Below are 25,840 nucleotides of genomic sequence, written 5' to 3'. Positions count from 1 at the left end.
TGTTAACAAAGAGCAATTACACTTTTCACAAGATAATGCAATTTATTATTAAGCTGTTTCAGTTAAAATTCCTCTGTTAGACGCTGAATAACTTTATCCAGTGTTTCCCAACCAGGGGGGCCTCAGCAGATTTCCGATGAGGTCTCAAAAAAAAAATGGACAAAACAAGCATTAAAATAAGCTAAAACAAGCAAAAATCAAGATGTTTCTTTTTTTGGCCATTTTTGTAGTGAATATGCATCTGTCTAGTTGCAAGCGCTATTATTGGTAATTTTATTTGGAAAAAATGAGTTTGTGGGGGGCTTTTGAATATTGTTGTAGGCAACTGGGGGCCTTAAAGTGAAAAAGATTGGGAACCACTGACCTAATCTATCAGGCATGTGCCTCCCAGATCCAAATTACCCAGAATAGGTAGATATGGCAGTCTCGGTTCTGGGTTAGGTTCACTATAACCCTGACCTGCAACCTATTGATATACCATTTTGGCCTCTTCTGCAGATATTCAGTGTCTTATTTTCTGTGTGGGACAAAAATGTCACGTTCTTTATGGGACTAGTCTGCTAACACGACAGGACAGGTCCAATTAAGAAGTGACGTGAAGCTGCTATTTGACTACTGGATGATACCGCCCTTAAAATTAACTGATTTCTATGTAAAGATATTCCGCTTTTTATCAGAATTGTTGATTGGTTGGAAGAATCCGTTGACTTTGTGGACTTGTCCTTTAAGTGCACGAAAGATGAATTAGATAAATGACGACCGTGGATAACATTCAAATTTGTCTGTGAGTATTTAGATTAGAACAGAATACAACCCGTATGTGGCAGTCACATGGACCACAGCGCCACCTAATATGTAGTTCAATTTCTTCGTTTTTACACTTTTTATAGTTTGCAAATGGTTCTAGTTGCATCTTTAGTGATTTTGCAAATGTTTACTATGTCTTGCCCAAAGAAGGTAATTTTTCAGAAGTGGAAGTTTTTACCACAAAAGTAATATTACCGGTATATAATTCCGAGTTCCTCAGTTGTATATGTTTACTACATTAAATAAATAATGCTAGTGAAAGCTAATATAACATCACTGTCATTGATATTGATTTAAGGCGTATTGAACTAAAAATTATTGAGACATTTTCAGTTTTACATAAATAGGCCTACATAGGATTGGCCCTTCTTGTGGCCACTCTTGTGCCCCACCCATAACCACTCCTGCCTGCCTCCTGCTACGTACATACGGCTGGTCATTTGATGCGGGTTTTTACGGCCTGCTTACTAAATATACCCAGTTCATAATAGCAGCAAATCGATTTGATTTTTAAACATTTTCCCCATAAAGTAAGCAGGATTAACACAATCTCAAATACTTAGTCACATTAAAAAGTTTCAACTGGACTGCTTTGAGCTTGGCAGGAAGCGGAAGTGTCACGCTTAGCGGAAGTGGTACTACCCAGAACAACCGAAGAGCCAGGCGGAGGACAGGGACCCAAAGTGTATCTTTCTAAACGATTAAAGCCCGAATAAACGAAGTTCAAAACGTGAGTTATTTACCTTATACTTTAAATCACCTTTATGCATGTTGAACGATGTATTTTCAGTAAATAGATTGTGTAAAATTGTCTTGTCTACCGTTTATGCGGGCAGCAAAGGGATTTAGCAGGTTTCTAAGCGCTCGTCAGGCCTCGCATGTCTAATCAGACACGGTTAATCATTACAATAAAATGTCTAACGTCCTGCCAGCCTTTCGCGTGTAACAATAAAATTATATTAACAACATTATTTACAAAGTCGAGAATCTTTTACATAATATCGGCGACTTTGTTCGCTATCAATGAAAGGGTGTGTGGTTAGCCTGCTAGCTAACGTCATCGTCGCCTGACAGAGTTCAATGAATCGAGAAGCGTCACGACTGCAAAAATAACAACTCGCATTTTCTAAGTCATGTTAGTTATTTTTAAACGGTGGATGTGAGCAAATCGCGTGTGCTGTCTGTGGCACTGTTAGATTATTTTAGCAGGCCATCCATTATATTTTGAGGTTTTTTTTAAAGACATTTATGTTGACCTGTTGTATTCTGAGTATAGATATGTAAACGTGAAAATTAAGCATTACATTTGAACGTTTTAATGTTCTTAATGAATGTACTTTTCTCATCATCAATAAAATTTATTGAAACGCAGATTTACATTATATATTTTACTTATTTTATTGCAAATTATGTTACTGCATATGGTCAATTTAGCTAAATGGACTTCTAGACAGAAGTGTGACAGAAGTCAAAAAGTGTCCCTTACATCCCACTTAATTTGCAGGCTGTGTGTCTCTGGCTTTCCAAACATTAGACTTGATTGTAAATGTGTCTTTGTCATATCTGACTGCTCTTATCTGATTCTCAGGCTAAAAATGGACAAAGCTGACCTGGTGCAGAAAGCCAAACTGGCTGAGCAGGCAGAGCGCTATGACGACATGGCAGCAGCTATGAAGGCTGTTACTGAAGAGGGTGTGGATCTTTCCAATGAAGAACGTAACCTGCTTTCTGTGGCGTACAAGAACGTGGTGGGTGCCCGCCGGTCCTCCTGGCGTGTCATCTCGAGCATCGAGCAAAAGACAGAGGGCAACGAGAAGAAGCAGCAGATGGCACGCGAGTATCGTGAAAAGATCGAGACCGAACTGCAGGACATCTGCAATGATGTGCTGGTATCTGCGATCTGTTCTTTTAATCTCCTAAAAAAACCTTGAACCTGATAACAGCAATTTCTGGAATTTATGTGGTATAATTTATGTCCCATCCTCTCTTTCTCTCACTCTTCGTAGGGTTTACTTGAGAAGTTCCTCATTCCCAATGCTTCTCTGGCAGAGAGCAAGGTGTTTTACCTGAAAATGAAAGGCGATTACTATAGATACTTGTCTGAGGTTGCATCTGCAGATAAAAAGACCAGTAAGTGTATTCAAGAAGTGAATGCGTGATACCTTTTTGTGTTTAAGTGATGTAATTGGGCCCCCAGTGCTTCTATCAACCTCGAAAATGTGAAAAAAATCAACCCAGTAACTTAGTTTTGGTAAACCATTCTCTGCAAGCATGTGAAAAAATAGGTTATTGAAATTGCAAGCATGTGAAAAAATAGGTTATTGAAATTTGGCTCCCCCTGTGATGGCAGAAGGGGATCTTAGTATAATAATACCGTCCCTTAATCTGCACTATCCAACCATGGCACTGCCATTTAGTGCAGAGAGAAAGAAATAATTGACAACACAATTCAGTTTCAATTTCAACAAACCACCATTATGGTGATCAGTGTTTGCATTTCATCAGCTCATTTACATTTAAAAAGACACACCCAAAAAACGGCACATTTTTGCTTGCACATACAAAGTGGCCCTTTTAACATGATATAATAAATTATCTTTGGGGTATTTAACCCCAAACAACATTTCATTAGTAAAATAAAGGTTCCCTTCATCTCGGAGATATAAAAGTTTGTGACTTTTCCTAAATAATTTATCTTTAAATACACACAAAAAACTGAGCTTGATTTGGTTGTTCTAAAGGTATGTAAAACATTTTTAATTAACCTGTCCCATTGAAAGTGAATAGGAAATGCAAAAAAAGTAATTTTTTTTCTGTTTGTCAAAAAATAAATATCAATACATCCAGCATAAATCTGAAAATTTTGACACAGAAATGAAGGCCTGGTACTTGTGCACAAATGCAATGCAAAAAACACATGCTCACACAAACACACACACACAGGTATGACTGCCACAGAGAGCATTTGTATGGAATTTGGCAACACAAATGCAGAAAATAAGATCTAAAGGGGTGTGACCTAATGCACGCACATTTACACTCACAAACACGCGCACATGCACACACATACATGCTCTCTCTCTGCCTCTCACACACATTCTCTTACGCATACATGCTGGCTCTCTCTCACACATGCACGCATGCGCACACACAGACACACACTTACACTAAGTCTAATTTCTGTGGCATTTTGTAAAAACAGACATTTCAAAATGCATCAAAAACTATTAAAAAATGACTATTTGAAATAATAATTATTTTTAATATCCTTTTAAATGTTTATATAAACATAAATTCATAAAATGTATCACTAAAGTAGTGATTTGAGCAGTTGTCCATATCCAGTAAAATGAATGGGTCTCTATGGGCATCTGCTGGTTGAAATGATTTAATTCCTAAACTGTAATTCTTTTTTTTCTTTTAAAAACCGATGGCTGAATTGAACACCTAACACCTATATCAATATCTAAAAACAATTTAAATTTAGATTATAATTTATGTGAATTTTCATAAAATTTGTTATTTTTTTAGGCAAGCTAATGGTGTAGTTGTGGTAAACGGGTACGAAAGTACTTCAAATATCTTAAAACATAGCTTTATTGTATAGATGAGAAGTAAACAAAAAATATATTATTTGTATTATTTAAAATGTATATTTTTCTTACAATGATGTTTTCAATTTTGGGGTCACATAGACCCCAAGGGCCAGAAGTGTAAACAGAAAACGAGGAGCGTTTGAGGATTAATAAAGTCTCATAATATGTCCCCTTTAAAGACAATTCAAACCAGATCTCATTGCAATTTGTTTGTATTTTACAAGGTGCCTAATTTGTATGAATTCGTACGATCACTGCTTTTGCCCCAGTAATGCTGGGTTTAAGGGTGGGCTTAGAAATGGGATTTTATAAATGTTTTATTTTTTTCTAATAGTCGTACAATTTTGTACAGTTCACTTTGTAGGAATTCACCACCCCATAAAATCAGGTTGTCATTTTCAGTAGTGATGAAAGTTAAAATTGTATTTTTTACAATTATATCAATCGCTACATACATTTTTTACTTTTCTTTTAGGCACAGTTGAAAACTCTCAGAAGGCTTACCAGGATGCTTTTGAGATTAGCAAGAAAGACATGCAGCCCACACATCCCATACGGTTGGGTCTTGCCCTCAACTTCTCCGTTTTCTATTACGAGATCCTCAACTCTCCTGATAAGGCCTGTCATCTTGCCAAAACGGTCGGTGCCTATTTAAATCACCGGCAGTGTTGCACCATCTTACAAATGCTGCACTTAAACTTGATCTTAAATATATTTGAATAAAATACACACACAGTAGTGCAATATATAGCAATACATCCGTAAACATGGATTAAAAAAGAAACATTTGTTAAGCATATGTGAGGAACAGCTTGTTTAATCCGAACTTTTATCGCAGGCATTCGATGAAGCCATTGCTGAGCTCGACACTTTAAATGAGGATTCCTACAAAGACAGCACCTTGATCATGCAGCTTCTAAGGGATAACCTCACTGTAAGTAATCCTCCATACAATATATTTCTTGTATGTATTGCTTATTGGCTGATGTTTTATTCTACGATTTCTCTTTGTATCCGCAGCTTTGGACGTCAGAAAATCAGGGTGACGATGCAGATGCGGTTGAGGGCGATAACTAGGGGAGTCGAAACTGATCTCCACGCACCCACACACATCCATCTTAAATACACAAATGGCTTCCACTGACCATCCCACCTCATTCCACCTGACACCATCCACTCCTCTCCATTCAGTTTCCAGCCCCGCTCCCCTGTACCTTCTGTATGATGATCAGCATGAGCTTTGTCCACAGGAAGATGCTCAGCAATGCAGACACCAGTGGCTGGGAGGGGGGGTGGCTGGTGGCTTACAGGGTGACATGCTGACGTTAAACAGGTCCAGTCATTTTCTTTGTGAATTTAACGTGTACTGATTCTCAAAGCCCTATCCTTTCGTGCGAGTGTAAGAGTGAGTGCGCTGCCGATGGAGAGTAACTACATGGAAACATGGCTGTGTTTTGTGTGTGTATGCGCTTTAGAGTGTGTGTATTGGGGATCTGGGGTTATGAACTCTAATCGTCTTTCCTGATAATTCCCTTTTTTCCACTTTAGCTGGTTGTGCATTTTTCATCCTTTTTTTGTTTTTGTTACGATCATTTTTTAGTATAATTCATCTGTATTTACAGGTTTTATTGTATGGTTATTAAACTGGCAGTTTATTTTCACCAATTACGTCAATTCGAGTACTCTGCTTTGACTCATTTTGTTGCGTCGTCATTACTGTGTTCCTAGAGCTGTTGTTTGAGAAATACAGGTTTATCAATCTTTAAAGGTAAATGTGATTAAAATATTAAAGGGGCAATGGCATTACTTTTACCATGTTTAAGTGCTAAGTGCTTTTATCAAAATGTGAAAAAGATCAACCCAGTAACTTTGGTTTACCAAAACTTTCTCTACAAGCACATAAAAAAATAGGTAGTTGAAATTTGGCTCTCCTTATAATGTCATAAGGAGGTCTTATTATAATAATACTGCCCCTTAATCTGCACTATCCAACCACAGCACTGTCATTTAGTGCAGAGAAAAGCACAATTGAGATTTAATTGCAACAAACCACCGTCATTGTGATCAGTGTTTGAATTTCATCAGCTCATTTACATTTTAAAGGACACACCCAAAATGCCACATTTTTGCTTACACCTACAAAGTGGCAATTTTAACATGCTATAATAAATTATTTGTATGGTATTTTGAGTTAAAACTTCACATATGTGCTCTAGGGACACCAAAGATTTATTTTACATCTTAAAAAAGTCCATGGCCACTTTAAATGATCCATTTTTAGGGGGCTTTAGTAGATTTTACAAACATTCCTCGTGTGCATCTCTTGAGACAAAACAGTGGCACTGATATATTTCAAGATATGTCAGTTAAGACCGCTCAAACATTTTAATTTGGGATAGGATAAAGTCCTGTCCTGGCAGGAGTCAAATCAGTAGGTTTTGTTGTGCCTTGGGTTTCATAGGATGTGGTGACATGACACCTGGTTAGTAACGGACCTGTTGTCGGTTACACTTGCTTGTGGAATAAACCATACATTTTCACACTACCTTCAGTAACATATGAAAACATACATGATGATAGTTCGGTATAATTTTGAAAGACTTTCATAACAGTCAGCCACCCAACGTGTTATATTACGGAGTGCACCTTTAGGCCCTCTCTTGCATCTTGATGATTTGAATGTTAATGTGATCGTGTTTTAACATAATATCATATATATAAAAACTTTACAATTATGAAGAAATAAAAAAGGTGGGGGGGGGCTGGACTAAGTGTAGTATATGGTCAGAATGTCATGTTTACAAAATGATATATATTTCTCCATAAGGTGTCACAAATAATTAAAGGTATTGTGGAGGATTTTTTATTCACGGGTGGATCATCAAGACTATTGGTCCTCCTAGGTGTCAATCAGGAGTGTTGCGCAATTGCATTTTTTTAAAAAGTGGAGAAGGCGGTTCTTTTCTAAAATTCGAGAAACTCCTCCGCTACACATTTAAGGTGAACAACTAATGGTTTATTATTAACCAAATCAGTCAACGTGTAACTTAAAATGTACTGAAGTGCTAAAGCATCTTGGCTGAACAGATGGATATGACGGCATGCCACTGACTTGACTCCTGATCCATTTTCTTGTCTTTTAAGTTAAAGGGATAGTTCACCCCCCAAAAAAAATGAAAATCCTGTCATCATTTATGCACTCTCATGTTGTCATAAACCTGCATACATTTCTTTGTTCTGATGAACACAAAGAAGACATTTTGAGAAATGTTTGTAACCAAACTGTTTGTGGACCCCAATCACTTCCATAATAGGAAAAAAGAACACTATGGAACTAAATGGGGTCTATGAACTCTTTAATTACAGACATTTCTCAAAATATCTTCCTTTGTGTTCATCAGAACAAAGAAATTCATGCAGGTTTGTAACAACATGAGAGTGAGTAAATGATGACAGAATTTTCATTTTTGGGTGAACTATCCCTTTAAGTGTCCATAGTTATAATATAGGGATATGGTGTGCAAAAATCAAAGCTTTGCGAAATAATGAAGCTATGGTACAGCAATGTTCACATGACACACAGACATTACTTCCCTGCTGCTCTCTGTTGTCCTTCCAATAAGTTTTAAAAGTTTTCTTTTGGTTTTTGCCTAATAACTAAAATAACTAAAATATGTGAGGCCTTTCAAGGAATGTATTTCAATGAAAATTAGAAATTGTGTCCAGAGGATAGTTCATATGAAAGATCAGCTTTAAAATGAAATAAGAAATCAATTGCATAATTCATACATAAAAATGTAAATAAATAAAACAACTTTTAAATTGACAGACATTTAAAACTAGACACGTAAGACAGAATGTCATTGGTCAGTATAAAATTTCTATAATCAACGTCAACTTTATTCTTTGGGCATGGTGCAGACTACATAAAGTGGCAAAAGAAGCAAAAAAGGTAACGTACACTATAGCATACAGACAAAACTTTTATTTACTCCTTGCCAACAGTCCCACAGATATAGCACAAACTGGCCATATGGACTCACGGCCAGATCTATATACGGGCACAAGCAATATTCACAAGCACATGAGAAAAGATACATTGCATTCCAATTTTATTTGCAGTTCTGAAGGTGAACATATTTGCTCAAATGGCTGGTATATAACAACAGTTTTGGGAATGTAATGCTTACTCCAAAGATTTGGCTACAGCGATTCAATTTAATTCCATTAAATTCATTACTTGTAATAAAGATGCCAAGATTAGCTGTCAAAATCTGTAAGACAGAAAAGAAAACCATTATTGACAAAGTTATTAGCAGTCCAGAAATTATGAACCAAAACTGTCCCTTCTTATTGTATTAACACTTACAGTCAGCCACACAGGAGTATGTGATATGCAGGTATTTGAACGTGCCATAACACGGGTCACTGAAAACAGCATTGGAAGCCGATATGACGCAATCATTTTTGCCATCACATCTACATCATAAAAAGGCAATTAGAAATGAAACTTTTTAAACTTAACACAAACATCAAGCATATGAAAATATTGCACATTTTAAATTACCTCTCGGCAACTATTTCCTTTGAGTTGGAGGCGTAACAGTCAGTTTGTTGAGGCACTTTAGGATTAGTAATAGGACATATGCTGCTCTCAGTTCGGCCGTAGTTTGCATTGTGAATTTGTAAACGAGTCCCTTCCTCTGTAAACAGAAATACTACTACTGGTTGGCAGTTTACTCACCGTTTGTTATTCAATATTGCTCAATACCAGAAATATTATGATTTATCCATATGAAATCTGATGATACACACCGCATTTAAGGGTTGTATTTCTATTTTCACAGATAACTCTTGACCCTGTGGAAAACAGACATGTCAGAGAGAAATTACTTTGTGTCTGCTGTGTATGTTTTCTATACAGTAATATAACAAGACAGAAATGAATAAATTGGTGGATGGACAACTTTTTCAATACTTACAAATTGCTAGGGGGAGGCAGTTATAGGAGATTGCCAGGTACTTGTATGTGCCATTGCATGGATCCGTAAAGACTGTATGAGTTGCAAACACCTCACAACTTTTCATTCCATTGCATCTTTACACATTAACAAAACGGGTTGCTGAAAACAGTGAACTTAACGGTACATAGAAATAACTTTTATGAGATTTATCATACAGTAACAACCTTTGAGACACAGGTGACAGTGCGTTGGGAGAATAACAGGTGGTGTTTTGGATCTGATCAGATGGAAGCCCTTCAGAGCAGGTGTGTTTATCTGTTCGTCCATAGTTTGCAGTATTTATCTGAATTCTGCCATTTTCTAAATAGGGGGAAAATAAAGCATTTCTGAACAATGAATGAATCAGATCCCTTCAAAAACAATGCGGTTTGATGGGTTTTAAGGATATAGGGTCAGTTTCCTGGACAGGGTTAGATTAATCAAGGACTAGGCGTAGTTATATAAGGACATTTAAAGGGACATTCCACCTTCTCTGAAAATATGCCCACTTTCCAGCTCCCCTAGTTAAATATTTGATTTATTTGATTGAACCATTTTGAAATCCATTCATCTGATCTTCGGGTCTGGCGCTAGCACTTCCAACATAGCTTAGCACAATCCACTAAATCTGATTAGACCATTAGCATCGCGCTAAAAATAACCAAAGAGTTTTGATATGTTTCCCATCCAAAACTTGACACCTCTGTAGTTACATGGTGTACTAAGACTGACGTAAAATTAAAAGTTGTGATTTTCTAGGCAGATATGGCTAGGAACTATAATCTCATTCTGGCGTAATAATCAAGGACTTTGCTGATGTAACATGGCTATTACGCAGCAGCCGAAAATAGTCCCCTTGGTTACTCTCAATGGCAGGTGACTATTTTTGGGCAGTGCGTACGCCTGCTGCAGCCATGCTACATCAGCAAAGTCACCTACCATTACGCCAGAATGAGAGTATTATAGTCCTAGCCATATCTGCTTAGAAAATCACAATTTTTAATTTTCTGTTGGTCTTATTACACTATGTAACTACAGAAGAGTCAAGTTTTAAATAGGAAAAATATTAAATCTCTTTGGTTATTTTTTAGTGATGCTAATGGTCAGATTCAATCAGATTCAATGGTTTATGCTAAGCTATGCTAAAAGTGGTAGCGCCAAACCCGGAGATCGGCTGAATGGATTCCAAAACTGTAAAAATCAAATGTTTAACTCTAGGGGAGCTGAAAAATGAGCCTATTTTCAAAAAATAAGCTGATTTCAATTAAGCTTAAACATGCACTGTAGTCAGGGACTACACTTAAAATCCCTATAAAATCAAAACAGACTATAGTCAGTCTTATTTTTTATGTAATATTTCAGTGTTTATTATAAGCAATTTATCCTTGTAATTTTTTTCATTCATGTGCCCTCTTAAACTTGAATAGAAATCTGAAAATGTACTTCCGCCACCTTCTGGTGCTCATTCTCTGATGACATCAGCGGACCAATCTGTTAACCCCGCCCCTCCAACAGTCGGTCTGCTGAAAGTTCCATTTATAAATGAAACACCTACTTTTCCATATCCAATAAATTCACAGTAAAACACAAGACACAGACATTATTTTCCTTGCATGATATTCCGTTCACTCAGAAACAAGTCGATCGAGACCTCCGGTTTACGGAGACCTATAAGGTTAGTCCGGGAAGCTGCCCCAAAGATTTTAAAAAGAGGTATGTAGATACAGTACTTACCACAGTACAATGAACTATATCCACCTTGACAAGTAACACTTGTTTCTAAAAAAATAAAAAGGTAAAGAGTAACAAGTGTACACCAGCACACACAGGAAACATATTCAGCAGAAATGAAAATCACCTGCTGGGATGCAAATGTAATTTGTAGTGTAATACTTGTAGGTTTCAACACATGGATCTTGAACACTGAGTTCTTGAGTATTTATTTCACATACTTTCAATCCATCACATCTGTTGAAGGATAAAAGCACAGTCCTGACTTAATGCTACAAAAGAAATCTTTTTTAACAATGTCATGTTCTCATATAAGTCTCAACATATTTACCAATAACTGCATATACCATGCAAAATGTAGGAAAAATAGCACATGTTTGTTTAATGTTAATGTGTACTATATAAAGCCTCACAGGTTTTTCCATATACTTTTTGTAACACATTTATCAGTTCGCAGTAAACTAGCCATTAAGGAAAAAGACTCAGAAACTCATAACTGTCACATATGGGCTGGTTTCCTGGACAGGGATTAGTTTAGGACTAGGCCTTTATAGTTTAATTGGGAAATATAACTAGTTTTAACAAACAAGCCATTACCTGTGTGAATTTTGAGGCAAAACAAAGGGTACTGATGTATTTTAAGATGTCAGTGCAAGTTGTTTTCAGTTTGAACAGATTTTACATTTATTTTAGTCTAGTGTTATCCCTGTCCGAGAAATCGCCCCACAAATAATAAACAGTTTACCGTTTAGCAATCAGTTTAGGTATTTCCAGTGAACATTGAGTGTTGGATATTTGATCTTTTAGTCGTCCAATGCTGCAAATGTTTTCGTTTGTACGTCCAAATGATACTGACTGTACACTGATCACACCGGTATCTACAGAGAAGTTATGAAGAGTTACATCATGGGTTGCTTTGAAATAAATAACAATAATATAAAAATAATCTTACCACAGCTGAGACGCTGAATTTCCCCATCACAAGTAATAACTTTCTCTAAAAAAATAAAAGTTGTTTAATTGTTTTAATTGTTGATTGGTTTATTGGTAATTATAGATTCATTTAATGACAAAGCACCTGCAGATATCACAAATCTGGAGCTTAGGGACAGCACTGAAACACAACAACAAACGTTTATTAAAATGCATTTCAAGGGTTAAATTACTCAACCAATTAAAGGATCCCAGAATGCATTTCTCGTGAATATAATTAAACTTGTATTAACTTCTAGTTATATTTGAGATATATCAATATTGTTTAACTTGCATATAAGTAAATGACATTAAACTAACTGTAGGCCTATAGAACATGCAGATGTTTAATGTTAAAAATAAAATTAAAGTTAAAATGTCTAACCAGCATGCAGAAAGCTGGAGTTTGAATATGTACCAAATCTTACTAACTTCTGTACTTTGATCCTTCTGGTTCTAACAAATGATGATTGGTCCTTTCACAAACATTTGTGATATGTGCAGCCTATCCGTTACGCTATGCACATTGACCATCTGATCACACCTTAAAAATGTTAATTAAATATAGAGTTTTAGTAGTAGCGTTGTAATTTTATGGTTTACATTTAAAATGGTTTTAAGAGCCATAGAAAGTGGGTAAAAATACATTCAAATATCTTAACACGTTGTTGTTGAGCATGGCACTTATACCCACTTAGTACAAAGCCATCTCATAGCAATTCATACATATTTTGAGGTGGCTAATTCATATTATTTCATACAACCACATTCATAAATGTACGATTTGCTTTTGACCCTGTGGGGTGGGGTTTCGTTATTGTTTTTTATATTAATCGTATGTTTTTTTATGACACTAATTAGCCAACTAGTAAAATATTAATTCTCATGATATAAGTCTGTTTAGTATATTAATTCAATATTACAACTATTTAAACTTTTAACTATCACAGATTAGTATGTTTTAATTAAATCATTAATTAAAAATAACTTACAGATAAAGAGGATGATGCTGAGAGAAACCATTCTGCTGTCTAATGTGGAAATGTTGCTTCTGGCTTTGAGACTTGAGATGATCCACATTTATATACGTATAACCGTTCCATAACCTTTACATTTTTGTTGTCTTCCCGAAAACATGATTTCCACATCATTATCATTTCCCAGCAATCAGACCCTCAATAAACTTACGCAATTTTGTGTTTACTAGACATCTCCAAACACAAATATATAACAGGGCAAAATCACCATCACTGGTTACTTTTCTTTTATGTTAGTTGTGCCCACCTGCACACACCACACACAAACTCATGTAAACATTAATCATTAAAAGAAGTTTCAACACACTACACAAATTTCTCTGAAACACCACAAAGTCTACAACTGTTTTAGGAACCCCAAGCTAAGGAAGGATCAGATTGAAATGTACTTACAGAAATGATAACCTCACCCGTTAACCAAACACAATCAATGAAATTGTGACCAAAAAAAATTACAAATTGTGTTCTAGCTCATGCGACTGAGCAAAGCAGCAAAAAACATGCAAATTTCACACAAGATTTTAAAAGCGTATTAATTTTTATCAAGGATTTTGGCTGCAGGTAAGGCAGAATTTAATTCACTTCATTCATTAAACCTCATTAATTGAAGCAGCATCACATCATTTATAGATTACGTACATTGCACTGTTATTAAATTGGTGAAGTTATAATACTATAAAATATAATATTTTTTGCTCAAAAGCAAATATATATATATATATATATATATATATATATATATATATATATATATATATATCTGGAGTGTATTGTAAGTGACAATAATTTTTAGGGTGCCACACGCAGCTTACCTATCCCTGAGTCCCAATTCACATACTATCTAAAGAGAAGGCTATAGTTGAGATTAAAGTATGTCCCAAATTGTAGTATGCTGTAACAAATATCCTTAACCTCCTAAGATTCGAGCTTTGGTTTGGCTTGCATTTTAGATTTCTTCCAGCTATTTGCTAGGAAGAACCAATAAATATAATAACCAAATATTTTTCTTTGAACATGAAGCAGTGTAATTGTCCACGTTTGTGTACAACAGTTTCCAGTTACACAGAAATAAGTATTATGGTGCAGACAACAAAAATGTGATGTCCACGTATGTGGACACACCAGATCTTGGGAGGTTAAAGTACCCAGTAGGCCAGGGTAGGCCTGACGTGCAAGCTGTGGCATGGGTTGGGAACTGTCCTGTGGGGTCATGAGAGGCTACTCCTTGGGCCCGGTGCCACATCTGTCCCCAATACCTCAAAACACACAAGGGCTAGGTGCTTGTGGCGTATGTATTTTCCTCATCTTTCAACCCCTCTGTCTGTGCTACCCCCCCCCCCCTTTTCCTCTATTCTAACCAAATGAATTTATCTAAATGTATCTATCAATTGGATTTCCTACTGCTAAACATGTATGCATTACTTTAAATAACCCCTCATTCTTTACACACACATACACTTTACATTTACAACGTCATATGTATGGGCAATGACTATATTTATTGTTTGTTTGTCTTATCTGTTTTCTGTTTTGTTATATCTATTTGTTATTTACCAAATGTGAATAGAGTCACTTTCTGTGTTTGCACTATATAAATAATAAAAAAATAAAAAAAAGTACCCAGTCGATCTGTTTCCGTGCAGAAAATTTTAAGTGCAGATCCACACACTGTAATGGCTGATATTACTCACAACTCATTGTGAGAGGGCTGAGTTCACTGAAATAATAAATTAAATGTTATGCTTCACTGAATTAATAAATGAATGTATACCGTAAACATTACATAAGAATTATTGAATGAAGAAAATCTAAAATGCAAGTTGTATTTTTTTATTTATTTATGTGATTGTTAAAATATCACAATGTCATCCGTGGCTTCTGTCAAGTGATAGTAAGTGCCAGTACTTGCATACTCTTTTGCTAGGAATATAGGCTACTTTCACAGACCACAGCACTAGACGTGCTGCACTGTTGCCACGTGAGTTTAAGGCTTCCTGGCTTTTTGGACAATAAAGGGTTAAATTACTCGACCAATAAAATGATCCCAGAATGCCTTTCTCATGAATATAATTAAAGCTGTACTAACTTCTAGTTATATTTGAGATAAATCGATACTGTTTCATCTACATATCGGTAAATTACATTAAAGTAATTGTATATGACATCAGATGTTTAATGGTCAAATGAAAAGACAACTGTTAAATGTTCTAACCACCATGCAGAAAGCAGGAGTTTGAATATGTACCAATCTTACTACCCTTAGAACTACGATCCTTCTGGTTCTAACAAATGATGATTGGTCTTATCACGAGTATTCGTGACATGTGCAGCCAACTTGTTACGCTATGCACATTGACCATCTGATCACACCTTGTAATGTTAATCAAAAAATAGAAATCGTTAATAGTCATATTACTTAGCAGTATAACGTAGAGCTAGTAATGAAAGTCTGCCGTACTATTGTACTTGCGTTAAAAATGCTTAATGTAAGAATAATCTACATTTGTAGAATATTAAGAACGTTTATTGAAAAGCGAAAATATGTCAAAAACAATCTATTGTTATGCGCCGGGTGGTAGCGTAATGAACAAATGTACATATACTAACCCATTTTCCTAATTAATTATCTTTAATCGGATTAAAACTGCCCAAAAGTTGTGTTTATTTATATTGTGTATATATTTTGTATTTGCTGAAATGCAAATAAAGTTACTGGTAGAACGCTGACGGATTCACGGAAGTATCGCGACATCCTGAGTCTCGCGAGGCTTGAGGATCTCCTGTTGTTAAAATGGCCGCGGCCTGTAACGTCCATGTGGTATCTATTTAATTGTAAACGTTATTGTCAATAACATTTATCTCATATTGGTGGAGGTAGTCACATATCAAGAGGTGACCGTTCAGAGACGTTTTCAGAATGCAACACGACGATGTAAGTAAAGCTTTTTAAAATATATAGAGTCGACGCAAACACGAGTTCTCGTTAACAGATCACAGTAACTTAAGTTACGGATAAAGTGAATTTAATAAATAAAACGCTGTTCAGTTACCCATTAATAAGGCGCTATATGCTGTAATTCTGTAAAAGCTTTAATATTCTTATCTATATTATGGTGTGTTTTGGCACCGCATGCTTGTGGTTTAGCATTTGTCAAATGGAAATCTCTGTCCATCAAATATCAATGTAATTTATCTGAATTTTGTGTTTTAAAGGTTATATGGGGCCTTATCGGCAATAAGAGTTTTTGTTCATACAAAGTCAAGTAAGTATACGTGGTTGTGCCGTTAACCATATGAAATACGTAACTTAACGATAAAAATCAAATCTAACAATGTGTTTTCTCCACATTTTTAAAGAACGAAAACTCAACAGTTCTGTCGAAATGAATACAACCTTACAGGACTTTGTAATCGATCGTCATGTCCACTTGCCAACAGTCAGTATGCTACAGTAAGAGAGGAAAAAGGTAAGCTTATCGTTTAAAATAAACGACTTATTTACTCCGTTATTAATAAGGCCTTTAAAAAGACAATATAACACACGTAGTATGTAATAATTGTGCTATTTCTTGCTCTGTTTCTTTAGGCGTGTGCTATCTGTACATGAAAGTTATTGAGAGGGCAGCATTCCCTGCTCGCATGTGGGAGAAGGTATGAACATCAACATCAAGAAAAAGAAGATTTCAATCTACACTGTCAAAAATTAAAGTGATCAAACATGAATGTGTTTATATGTCTTTAACTTGCTCTATTATATTTATTATCCTAGGTGAAACTTGATAGAAACTATGCAAAGGCCCTGGAACAGATAGATGAGAACCTCATCTATTGGCCGCGGTACCTCCGGCACAAATGCAAACAACGGTTAACAAAGATAACACAATATCTCATTAGAATCCGCAAACTCACATTGAAAAGACAGTAAGTCCTTTTCTTGTTTCATCTTTTTTACAATCTATCTGTGATGTATCATTTAGTTACGTGGCATGCATACAATACTCCAAGTAAATATTTGATTTATTTCTGTGTTTAGGAGAAAACTAGTTCCACTCAGTAGAAAAGTAGAGAGAAGAGAAAAGAGGAGAGAGGTGGGTGACTGCCGATACCTTTTGCTTATCTTTTTTCTCTAACCCTTGTCAAACACAAGTGTTTTGAATAAAACTAAACATGCTTAATGGTGGTCCTCTGTGATCAGGTTTTGCTACCCCTTCATTAAAGTAATACGACATCTAAGCCAATAAAATGGCTAAAAGTAAAAAAATTTGGTTCATTTACACTCTTTGGGCGTATAGCATTGTCTCGTATCATGAACGATGCCTTAAACACTGTGTGTGTATATATTTAAAAAGAGAAACGTATCGCTTTTCCATTTTTTTTTAATAAAAGTAATTTCCTTCCATGAACTGTGGAATTTAATGCACGTTTTGATGCATTTCTATTAAAATAATTTAGCACACTTTCCCTCTCTTTAACAGGAAAAAGCTCTTATCGCTGCTCAGCTGGATAATGCAATAGAAAAAGAACTGCTTGAACGTCTTAAACAAGGAACAGTAAGTACATCTTTAAGATGTTTTTGCGAATCTCAGCTGTTGTCAGTTCAGTCACTGCATTGTGGATTTCATTTCAGTATGGAGACATCTACAACTTCCCCATTCATGCTTTTGATAAAGCAATGGAAAAACAGGACGAGGAGGAGAGCGAAGTTGAATCAGCCGAAGAAGAGGAGGATGAAGAGGTATTTTTATTATAGGATCAGCTTTGTGCTGTAAACAAGTCTATATAGCAGGATGAGTACAATTATTGCATTTTATTATTGATCCTCCATACTGTAACTTGTATAGCACACATTCAGATGGGATGCTATCCATATAAAAAAACAACAACAATCATGTCTGTCTGTTTTTTAGGAGTCTGGGACAAGAGAATATGTTGCTGAGGATGAGTTTGAGGAAAGTGACATCAGTGATTTGGAGGTAATAAAAAATCATTAATAGAAAGTAAAGCATGGTAAATATGTGAAGAGCTCAGATGCAAAAGCTGCTAAAGTCCACCTCCGTAAAAAATGAATGAATGCTATTCTACATTTATCAAAGACTTTAATTTACGCTTTAATCCCGGCCTCATGCCATTCAGAAATGGCACTTTGTTGGTAGAATTCATTAAACACCACATTGATTTTTCAGGAAAGTGCACAGAAAAACTATTGGATGAATGAGCTGCAAGAGATTTTTTTTATGCGGCTACCAAATATATTAGGATACTGACAGAGTTGTTTACCTTTATTCAGTGAAGGGTGACTGAAAGTGGAGATTTTTGCATGTACTTAAGATAGTTTTGCTGTGAGAAACTTCACATGAGAATGTATTCTTTAAATGATTTAAAACTTGATTATATTTTATAGGACGCAGACAACCTTGACAACAGTGATGATGAAGATGAGGAATCCAGTGAAGAAGAGGAAACAGAAGAAGAAGAGATGGAGGAAGAGAAGAGCAAGACGAAATCAAAAGGAAAAGCTCCACTCAAAGGACCAATCAGAAAGAAACGGGCATATGTTGAGATTGAATATGAGCAAGAGACAGAACCAGCTCAGAAAAGCAAGTCTACATGAGGATGAAACACAACAACAATCCTGCTGCCTTCAATTCAGAACTTTCTTTATATAACATTTGTGTTCAATGATAGTCATGTGCCCTGACACATGCATCCATGTACACGCACTCATGCCAAAACTGATAGTCTTTCATTTGGGGTTGTTTGTGCATTTGATATTTTTATTAAATTTAGACTGTACATATGCTGTTGTGAAGCATAACTGGTCATTAAAATGTTCATTTGATTACAGTTGGGTGTGCTTTATTTCACAAAGATGCAATGTATTTTAAATAGCTTCTACAATAATGGCAACAGTGGGGCATTGACAAATGGATGTTAGACAGCCACTGCATAAATGAAGTTAAAAATGCTTAATCTGCTTTATCTTTATTTTTGTAAAGAAATATGATACAGGATGATTCGCACATAACAAGGTATTTATTATTATAAACAACAAAACTAATACACAAATAACATCTCCCAAAGTATTGTATGAACCACAAACCATGTTCTGCATTTGCACTGCTGACAGTATGAGTCCATTATAATTTATCCTGCATCACTGACCTGGGCTAACTGAGCTAGCAGAATTAAGCTAAATCAAATAAAACCATGTCAAATCATTTGATGGTTTTCTTCATATAAAGCTGCTGCAGTGACTTGCTGGATGCATTTGAGCACACGGTCAGGAACACAACTGCTGTCCACCTCCATCAGAAGAGTCTGGAATAAGAAACAATGGAAGGCTTTAAACGCAAAACTGTCAGCAATATCACACTAACAAGATGTATATGCTCACTTTAAATTGAACAGGGTTGTAAACCGGTCACCGGTTTGTAACAATAAGATAAGAAATCTTCAGGAATGGAGCACAACTTTCATTAGCTGTAACAAACAATAGCGTTAAACACAGAAGAGCACACAATATGGGGCAGTAATTATCTTAGTTCCAGACTAAAAGCATGTTTGAGCTAATTTCATTTCAAAACACCCTGTACTGATATATTTTTAACATATATCAGTGCCATTGTTTTGTCTCAAGATGCACACCAGTATTGTTTTTGTAAGGTTTGTAAAAACTACTTAAATGACCTAAATAACTAAGGCCTACTCCTGAATTCAATCTAAACCCTGTCCAGGAAACCGCCCCATAATGCATGTAATAAATACTGTATACAAATTTACATAAGGCAACTATGTTGAATAAAAAGTATATAAAACTTATAAAATAACCAGTTTTTATATAATATGTTTTTGTCAGAACGACAAAAGAGAATGTAGGAAAAGGGATAGTTTACCCAAAAATAAAAATCCAGTCATCATTTACTCACCCTCATGTTGTTTCTTCATTCTGTCGAACACAAAAGAAGATATTTTGAAAAATTATGGCAACTACACAATTGATGGTACCCATTGACGTCTTCCATATTAGGAAAAACAAATACTATGGATGTCAATGGGTACCATCAACTGTGTGCTTACCATAATTTATCAAAATATCTTCTTTTGTGTTCATCAGAATAAAGAAAAACTGAGGATGAGTAAATTGAATTTTTATTTTCTCTTTAATTGTTAATGCTAGGGGTTGCAAAGGGGCAAACGTTTCCTGTAAATTTCTGAAAACTTTTCATGGGTAATTTTAGAAATATTCCAAATTGGAAACTTAACAGGAATTATTTGGGAAATGTATATAAACTATATCATATACAAACATAAATAAACATTTTGTTGGCTTTATTGAGTGCAAAAATGATTTAATGTGTTCATTTAATGTTGGGGGAGTACATCACAACGGTGCCGTATGTTGACATTGGCCTGTTTTCCAGCAGTCTTTTGCATTGGTTTACATAAAAATGAGGAAACAATCGCGTTTGAGGCTCACGATATGTCATTACCATGTACAGAGCTCGTATTATTCATCTATGCCTAGACACATACAGTTTTTTTATTCTATGGCACCTTTAAATATTATTGTTTTAAACAAAATAATGCTGCAAAATCTTTTTACCGTACTTTCCGGACAATAAGCCGCACCAGACCATAAGCCGCATCATTCAAAAATGCGTCATTAAGACGAAATAACATATATAAGTCACAGTGGACTATAAGCCGCGTTTATTTAGAAAATTATTTCACAAAATCCAAGCCGAAGAACAGACATTTAATCTGGAAAGGCAAGTTATTCAAATAAACAATAGCAGACAGAACAGCAGGCTGAATAGATGTCTGTATGTTAAAGTAATATTATCAGTTATTTAAATGATAAACCATAGCATAAAGAACTTACCTGGAAGGTTGAATAGTCTAAATTAATCGAACAAGCCAACTAGTGTGAAGTTCGCATACTCGTCATTCCACATTACTGAATTCATTAAATTACATAAATACAGAAGCAGCATATAGCGGACTCTCGCGGCTGTAAACAGTAATGTTGTCTCTTGCCCTATAAATGTCCAAATTTATTTATACTGACTTAAAATGCGCAGCTGACTATAAGACGCAGCACCAGCCAAGTTATGAAAAAAAACGCAGCTTATAGACCGAAAAATACGGTAACTACATTTAAGTTTCCTTATATAGGCAACTCTGCAATTTCCTATTAATTCCCCTTGAATATTCCTAGAATTTTGCAACCCTGATTGATGCTCGATTTACATACCTGCAGTTTTCCTTTTGAGCAATGGTTGAGCAGCAGTAAACAGTGTGAAGCTTTGCTCATGAGCTGCTCTTTCAGCTGTGGGCTCAATGAGTCTGACGAGATATCAACCAGAAACCTCAACAGACACTGTGCTAGAGTACCTATTCTCTTCTCCATACTAGAGATAAAAAGCAAATATCCTGTTACGAGTATAAATACATCAAATATGCAAGAGCATATTTAAATCAATGTTAAAGCCTGTATTGTGGTCACATAAGTTCTTTAATGTTGCTGTAGGTCTTTACCGTGGCCAAGCAATCTGTAGTGTCTTTTGAAGAGCATCTAAGATACTCAATCTGGTTTTCTCCTCTGGAGCATCTGAGACCTCCAAGTATCCCACGATCACCCTCTCCAGCCTCTTCAGATGGCGAATAATTACTATACCCATTCTTGATAATAACATCAGTACGTAAAATAGACACGTATTAGACCACAGATTAACCAATGAAAAATAAAAAGATTACAACAATGATGCTTTTGATGATTTAAATAAATTATTTAGGATTGCAAATATGATTAAAGACAACATGAAATCCATACACTGAACTAGAATATTTGGCAATGCTTATATGATGCCAGCAAAAAATGAAAATGATAAGTGTTTCCAACACTGAAGTGTTCTGTATGGGGTATTTAAGCCCTCACCTTTCAATAAATAAGACAAGATTGCTAGCATATACTCGACGAAGATCAATCTTGTGCTCCATTTCCATGTATGTCAAGACGTGACGGAGCACATCATCGAAACGGTTCGGTTTCCGTGGTAACCCTGCATGGGATGAGGGTGTCTCAAGGACTGATATCAGGTCTGCGAGGCAAGGCAGCACAACCTGAAAATTATATACAAAGGGGAGAGATGAAGCATAACTGCATTTGATGTGCATGGACTGTGAATTGGAGTGTATTACCTGTAAGAGCGAAGCCTCAAATGTGTATAAGTGATTGAAGAGAGCATGATAGAGCACCTGAGCTCTGTTATACTGCCTCAGATCAGCTGCTGGCTATATAAAGAGAATAAGGGAAAATATGACTCATAAAACACACACATCTACGTTAATGTTTAAAAGACTGGCTCTTGATTTTGATTTTTACTAGGATGTCTCTCTCACTTAGACTGGTATCTATCTTAAGACACACCAAACTATTTTTCAATTAAAATATGGGGATAGTAACAGTCCCTCTCAATTAGCAGAGACTTTTCTTACCCACTTGTAGTCAGTCTTATCACATATGTTTTAATATAAGCTATAATATGTTTAATCTGCACTAAAATGTTTATTGTGTCACAAGAAAAAAATGACTTGTTCATGGCCCACCTTATAAAATAAGACACAAAAAGTTGGATAAGACTTGAAAGTAAGCGTGCATATACACTCACCTAAAGGATTTTTAAGAACACCATACTAATACTGTGTTTCACCCCCTTTCGCCTTCAGTACTGCCTTAATTCTATGTGGCATTGATTCAACAAGGTGCTGAAAGCATTCTTTAGAAATGTTGGCCCATATTGATAGGATAGCATCTTGCAGTTGATGGAGATTTGTCGGATGGACATCCAGGACAGAAAGCTCCCGTTCCACCACATCCCAAAGATGCTCTATTGGGTTGCGATCCGGTGACTGTGGGGGGGCATTTTAGTACAGCAAACTCATTGTCATGTTCAAGAAACCAATTTGAAATGATTCAAGCTTTGTGTCATCTATCCTGCTGGAAGTAGCCATCAGATGATGGGTATATGGTGGTCATAAAGGGATGGACATGATCAGAAACAATGCTCGGGTAGGCCGTGGCATTTAAACAATGCCAAATTGGCACTAAGGGGCCTAAAGTGTGCCAAGAAAACATCCCCCACACCATTACACCACCACCAGCAGCCTGCACAAGGCATGATGGATCCGTGTTCTCATTCTGTTTATGCCAAATTCTGACTCTACAATCTGAATGTCTCAACAGAAATCGAGACTCATCAGACCAGGCAACATTTTTCCAGTCTTCAACCGTTCAATTTTGGTGAGCTCATGCAAATTGTAGCCTCTTTTCCCTATTTGTAGTGGAGATGAGTGGTACCCGGTGGGGTCTTCTGTTGTTGTAGGCCATCCGCCTCAAGTTGTGCGTGATGTGGCTTCACAAATGCTTTGCTGCATACCTCGGTTGTAACAAGTAGTTATTTCAGTTATACTTGCTCTTCTATCAGCTTGAATCAGTCGGCCCATTCTCCTCTGACCTCTAGCGTCAACAAGGCATCTTCGCCCACAGGACTGCCGCATACTGGAATTTTTTTCCTTTTCACACCATTCTTTGTAAACCCTAGAAATGGTTGTGCGCAAAAATCCCAGTAACTGAGCAGATTGTGAAATACTCAGACCGACCCGTCTGGTGCCAACAACCATGCCACGCTCAAAATTGCTTAAATCACATTTCTCTTCCATTCTGACATTCAGTTTGGAGGTCAGGAGATTGTCTTGACCAGGACCACACCCCTAAATGCATTGAAGCAACTGCCATGTGATTGGTTGATTAGAAATTGAACAGGTGTTCCTAATAATCCTTTAGGTGAGTGTATCTTCTTGCGATGGACCGCATACTTTCAATGGTTGGTTTAATATCCTTTGACTTACCACATTGAGAACAATGTGATGCAGGCAGTGAACGCCCAAAACTTTGTTTTCTGTGCGATAATCATCAGATATCAGCAGGGCAGGAGGAAACACCCTCTCCAAGTACTCTGTCAAATAGGGTCGCCCAACCTGCACCAACATCCAGGAGAACACATGCTTTACTGCCTGGTTGCGCTTCCAGTTCTCCCTGTGCAAAATAAAACACAACTTTAAATGCATTTAATATAATTTGCATATTACTATGTGCTTGTTCATTTCTGTTATGCAGTAGAATTCTGTAGGGTCTGACAATTAATTCTTAATTCTATTCTGTTAAGCACCCTGTTAATTCATTCAGTGTGCAATACATAAAGATTTAAAGGGATAGTTCACCCAAAAATAAAAGTCGTGTCATAATTTTTTCTCTCTCATGTTGTTACAAACCTGTATAAATTTATTTCTTCTGATGAACACCAAAGAAGATATTTTGAGGAATGTTTATAACCAAACCAATCATGAGCCCCATTCACTTCCATATCAGGATAGATAGATACTATGGAAGTGAATGGGGCTCATAAATGATTTGGTTACAAACATTGTTTTTTTAACAACATGAGATTCTTATTTTTGGGTGAACCATCCCTTTAATGTGTTTGGTGCTCAATAGGTAGAGAATTGTGTTAGCAGTGCAAAAAGTCACAGGAACATACACATGATAAAGTGTATACCTTGTCATTCACTGCAAGTCACTTTGGATAATCGCATCTGCCAAATGCATAAAAAAACTATTTTCCCACCACAAATGATGATACTTAATTATCTTACTTGGTTAGTTCTGGCTGCAGTGTGTCTAGAACTGGACCCAAAACTCCCTTTTTGTCCTCATCTCCAGAAAGAAGCTCCTGTACTGATCTGCGCCCTGTCATTCCCACAGCTGATGTCAGGAGTTGTAATGCACTCCTCCTGGAAGCAGCATTGGTCCAAGGCTGCTCCTGCAGGTGAGTTATGGAGAATATACACAAGACTGGGGAAACTGTCTGAGCTAGGGACTTTACAGGCGGGTTACTTTGATTCTCCACCGCCTTTTGCATCCGCACAGTTAACGCAAGTAAAGAAGTACAAACAGCCTGAGCTTTATTCGGTATGTCTTCGTAACTGTTGGCAGGTAAACAGCCGCTGTCAGTGTCACACAAGGGCAGTGCAGCGTATTTGGTGAGTGCGCTCAATAAACTCAGATATGCGTCGCGCAAGTCAGTGTTGACGTCAGGAAAGAGCCAGTCGAGAGGAGCGAGGTCGAAAAACTCCGCTATGTCCTTCTGGATGAGCACGCGTTTTTCGGTTTCATCTTCCACCTCGAGTCGCTTACAGATGTGGGTCAAAACGGCTGTCACCGAGCAGGTATCGGATGGGGTTAAACTGTCTCTGATTTGCATCTTCTGGAGAAGCTGTGTCAGATCCATTGTGCTGGTTTAAACACTTAACGATCCGCAAGGGTGAAACATGTGAAGATTATATTGCATATGAAGTAGAAGACCACTCACTCTGTGACAAACTCAAGCATCTCCGTTACTTCACGCGTCATTTTAAAGGCTCGGCGTACATTTAAATAACACCGTTTATTGCTTCATGTAAAATATAACATAGTTTACATTAAAATTGTTCACCATTACAAAGGCATCACGTTTAATAACTAATTTTTAGACAACATGCTTCAGATTGTAAAGGAGAGTAACTGAAAAATATTTCCCCGGAAACTTAGCTGAAAGAATAAAGGTTCCGAGGTGAACGGATAAACAATTCTGGA

General features: G+C 36.4%; 4 protein-coding genes and 2 non-coding genes across 7 annotated transcripts; 4 read left to right on the top strand and 2 right to left on the bottom strand.

Annotated features, from left to right (window-relative positions):
* Positions 1-1,281: 1,281 nt before the first annotated feature.
* ywhabb (tyrosine 3-monooxygenase/tryptophan 5-monooxygenase activation protein, beta polypeptide b) lies at positions 1,282-6,082 on the top strand. Its single transcript, XM_055167257.2, has 6 exons — positions 1,282-1,537; positions 2,396-2,696; positions 2,814-2,937; positions 4,879-5,042; positions 5,242-5,337; positions 5,424-6,082. The coding sequence occupies exons 2-6, from the start codon at positions 2,403-2,405 to the stop codon at positions 5,478-5,480; spliced, it is 735 nt and encodes a 244-aa protein (XP_055023232.1). The 5' UTR covers positions 1,282-1,537; positions 2,396-2,402; the 3' UTR covers positions 5,481-6,082.
* A 2,291-nt stretch (positions 6,083-8,373) lies between these two features.
* Positions 8,374-13,328, bottom strand: LOC129413553 (L-rhamnose-binding lectin CSL2). Of its 2 annotated transcripts, XM_055167260.2 has the most exons (13): positions 13,102-13,244; positions 12,542-12,653; positions 12,216-12,251; positions 12,090-12,134; positions 11,883-12,015; positions 11,265-11,374; positions 11,141-11,185; positions 9,592-9,727; positions 9,386-9,501; positions 9,219-9,263; positions 8,971-9,106; positions 8,773-8,882; positions 8,374-8,677 (listed from the first exon to the last, which is right to left on the bottom strand). In XM_055167260.2, coding segments are annotated over exons 2-13 (927 nt in total). In that variant the 5' UTR covers positions 12,543-12,653; positions 13,102-13,244; the 3' UTR covers positions 8,374-8,663. The 2 variants fall into 2 exon arrangements, with proteins under 2 accessions (XP_055023235.2, XP_055023234.2); XM_055167259.2 differs by lacking the exon at positions 12,542-12,653 and having other exon boundaries at positions 13,102-13,328.
* LOC129415133 (small nucleolar RNA U13) lies at positions 12,554-12,649 on the top strand. The gene has a single exon (XR_008634721.1). It is a non-coding gene; the product is annotated as a small nucleolar RNA U13 (small nucleolar RNA).
* Positions 13,329-15,416: 2,088 nt separating the features above from the next.
* Positions 15,417-15,512, top strand: LOC129415132 (small nucleolar RNA U13). The gene has a single exon (XR_008634720.1). It is a non-coding gene; the product is annotated as a small nucleolar RNA U13 (small nucleolar RNA).
* Positions 15,513-15,893: 381 nt separating this feature from the next.
* Positions 15,894-18,990, top strand: mak16 (MAK16 homolog (S. cerevisiae)). The gene is made up of 10 exons (XM_055167262.2): positions 15,894-16,078; positions 16,360-16,409; positions 16,504-16,613; positions 16,733-16,797; positions 16,916-17,067; positions 17,180-17,234; positions 17,622-17,696; positions 17,774-17,881; positions 18,054-18,119; positions 18,548-18,990. Exons 1-10 carry the CDS (start codon positions 16,064-16,066, stop codon positions 18,755-18,757), a joined length of 906 nt encoding a protein of 301 aa, XP_055023237.1. The 5' UTR covers positions 15,894-16,063; the 3' UTR covers positions 18,758-18,990.
* Positions 18,900-25,758, bottom strand: tti2 (TELO2 interacting protein 2). Its single transcript, XM_055167261.2, has 7 exons — positions 24,862-25,758; positions 24,058-24,244; positions 22,348-22,440; positions 22,085-22,269; positions 21,685-21,828; positions 21,401-21,557; positions 18,900-19,464 (listed from the first exon to the last, which is right to left on the bottom strand). The coding sequence occupies exons 1-7, from the start codon at positions 25,494-25,496 to the stop codon at positions 19,357-19,359; spliced, it is 1,509 nt and encodes a 502-aa protein (XP_055023236.2). The 5' UTR covers positions 25,497-25,758; the 3' UTR covers positions 18,900-19,356.
* Between the last annotated feature and the right edge of the window lie 82 nt (positions 25,759-25,840).

The sequence above is a fragment of the Misgurnus anguillicaudatus genome, chromosome 5 (assembly GCF_027580225.2).
Source record: "Misgurnus anguillicaudatus chromosome 5, ASM2758022v2, whole genome shotgun sequence".
Classification (NCBI taxonomy): domain Eukaryota; kingdom Metazoa; phylum Chordata; class Actinopteri; order Cypriniformes; family Cobitidae; genus Misgurnus; species Misgurnus anguillicaudatus.
The sequence above is the reverse complement of the archived record's forward strand: the minus strand, read 5'-3'. Positions and strand labels throughout refer to the sequence as shown.

Excerpts from the sequence above, each read along its gene's own strand:
- tti2 (XM_055167261.2), bottom strand. The coding sequence starts at position 25,496 with ATGGATCTGACACAGCTTCTCCAGAAGATGCAAATCAGAGACAGTTTA. Across the intron at positions 21,829-22,084 it reads CTTGTCTTATTTATTGAAAG|AATGGGTATAGTAATTATTC; the intron begins GTGAGGGCTTAA and ends GTTATTATCAAG. Across the intron at positions 19,465-21,400 it reads GCTCAAAAGGAAAACTGCAG|ACTCTTCTGATGGAGGTGGA; the intron begins GTATGTAAATCG and ends TTCTTATTCCAG.
- ywhabb (XM_055167257.2), top strand. The coding sequence starts at position 2,403 with ATGGACAAAGCTGACCTGGTGCAGAAAGCCAAACTGGCTGAGCAGGCA. Across the intron at positions 5,043-5,241 it reads CCTGTCATCTTGCCAAAACG|GCATTCGATGAAGCCATTGC; the intron begins GTCGGTGCCTAT and ends CTTTTATCGCAG. Across the intron at positions 5,338-5,423 it reads TTCTAAGGGATAACCTCACT|CTTTGGACGTCAGAAAATCA; the intron begins GTAAGTAATCCT and ends TTGTATCCGCAG.
- LOC129413553 (XM_055167259.2), bottom strand. The coding sequence starts at position 13,189 with ATGTGGATCATCTCAAGTCTCAAAGCCAGAAGCAACATTTCCACATTA. Across the intron at positions 11,375-11,882 it reads CCTAAACTGATTGCTAAACG|ATGTGATGGATTGAAAGTAT; the intron begins GTAAACTGTTTA and ends ATCCTTCAACAG. Across the intron at positions 9,107-9,218 it reads AAATACAACCCTTAAATGCG|AGGAAGGGACTCGTTTACAA; the intron begins GTGTGTATCATC and ends TTCTGTTTACAG.
- mak16 (XM_055167262.2), top strand. Across the intron at positions 16,614-16,732 it reads TACAGTAAGAGAGGAAAAAG|GCGTGTGCTATCTGTACATG; the intron begins GTAAGCTTATCG and ends CTGTTTCTTTAG. Across the intron at positions 17,068-17,179 it reads AAACTCACATTGAAAAGACA|GAGAAAACTAGTTCCACTCA; the intron begins GTAAGTCCTTTT and ends TTCTGTGTTTAG.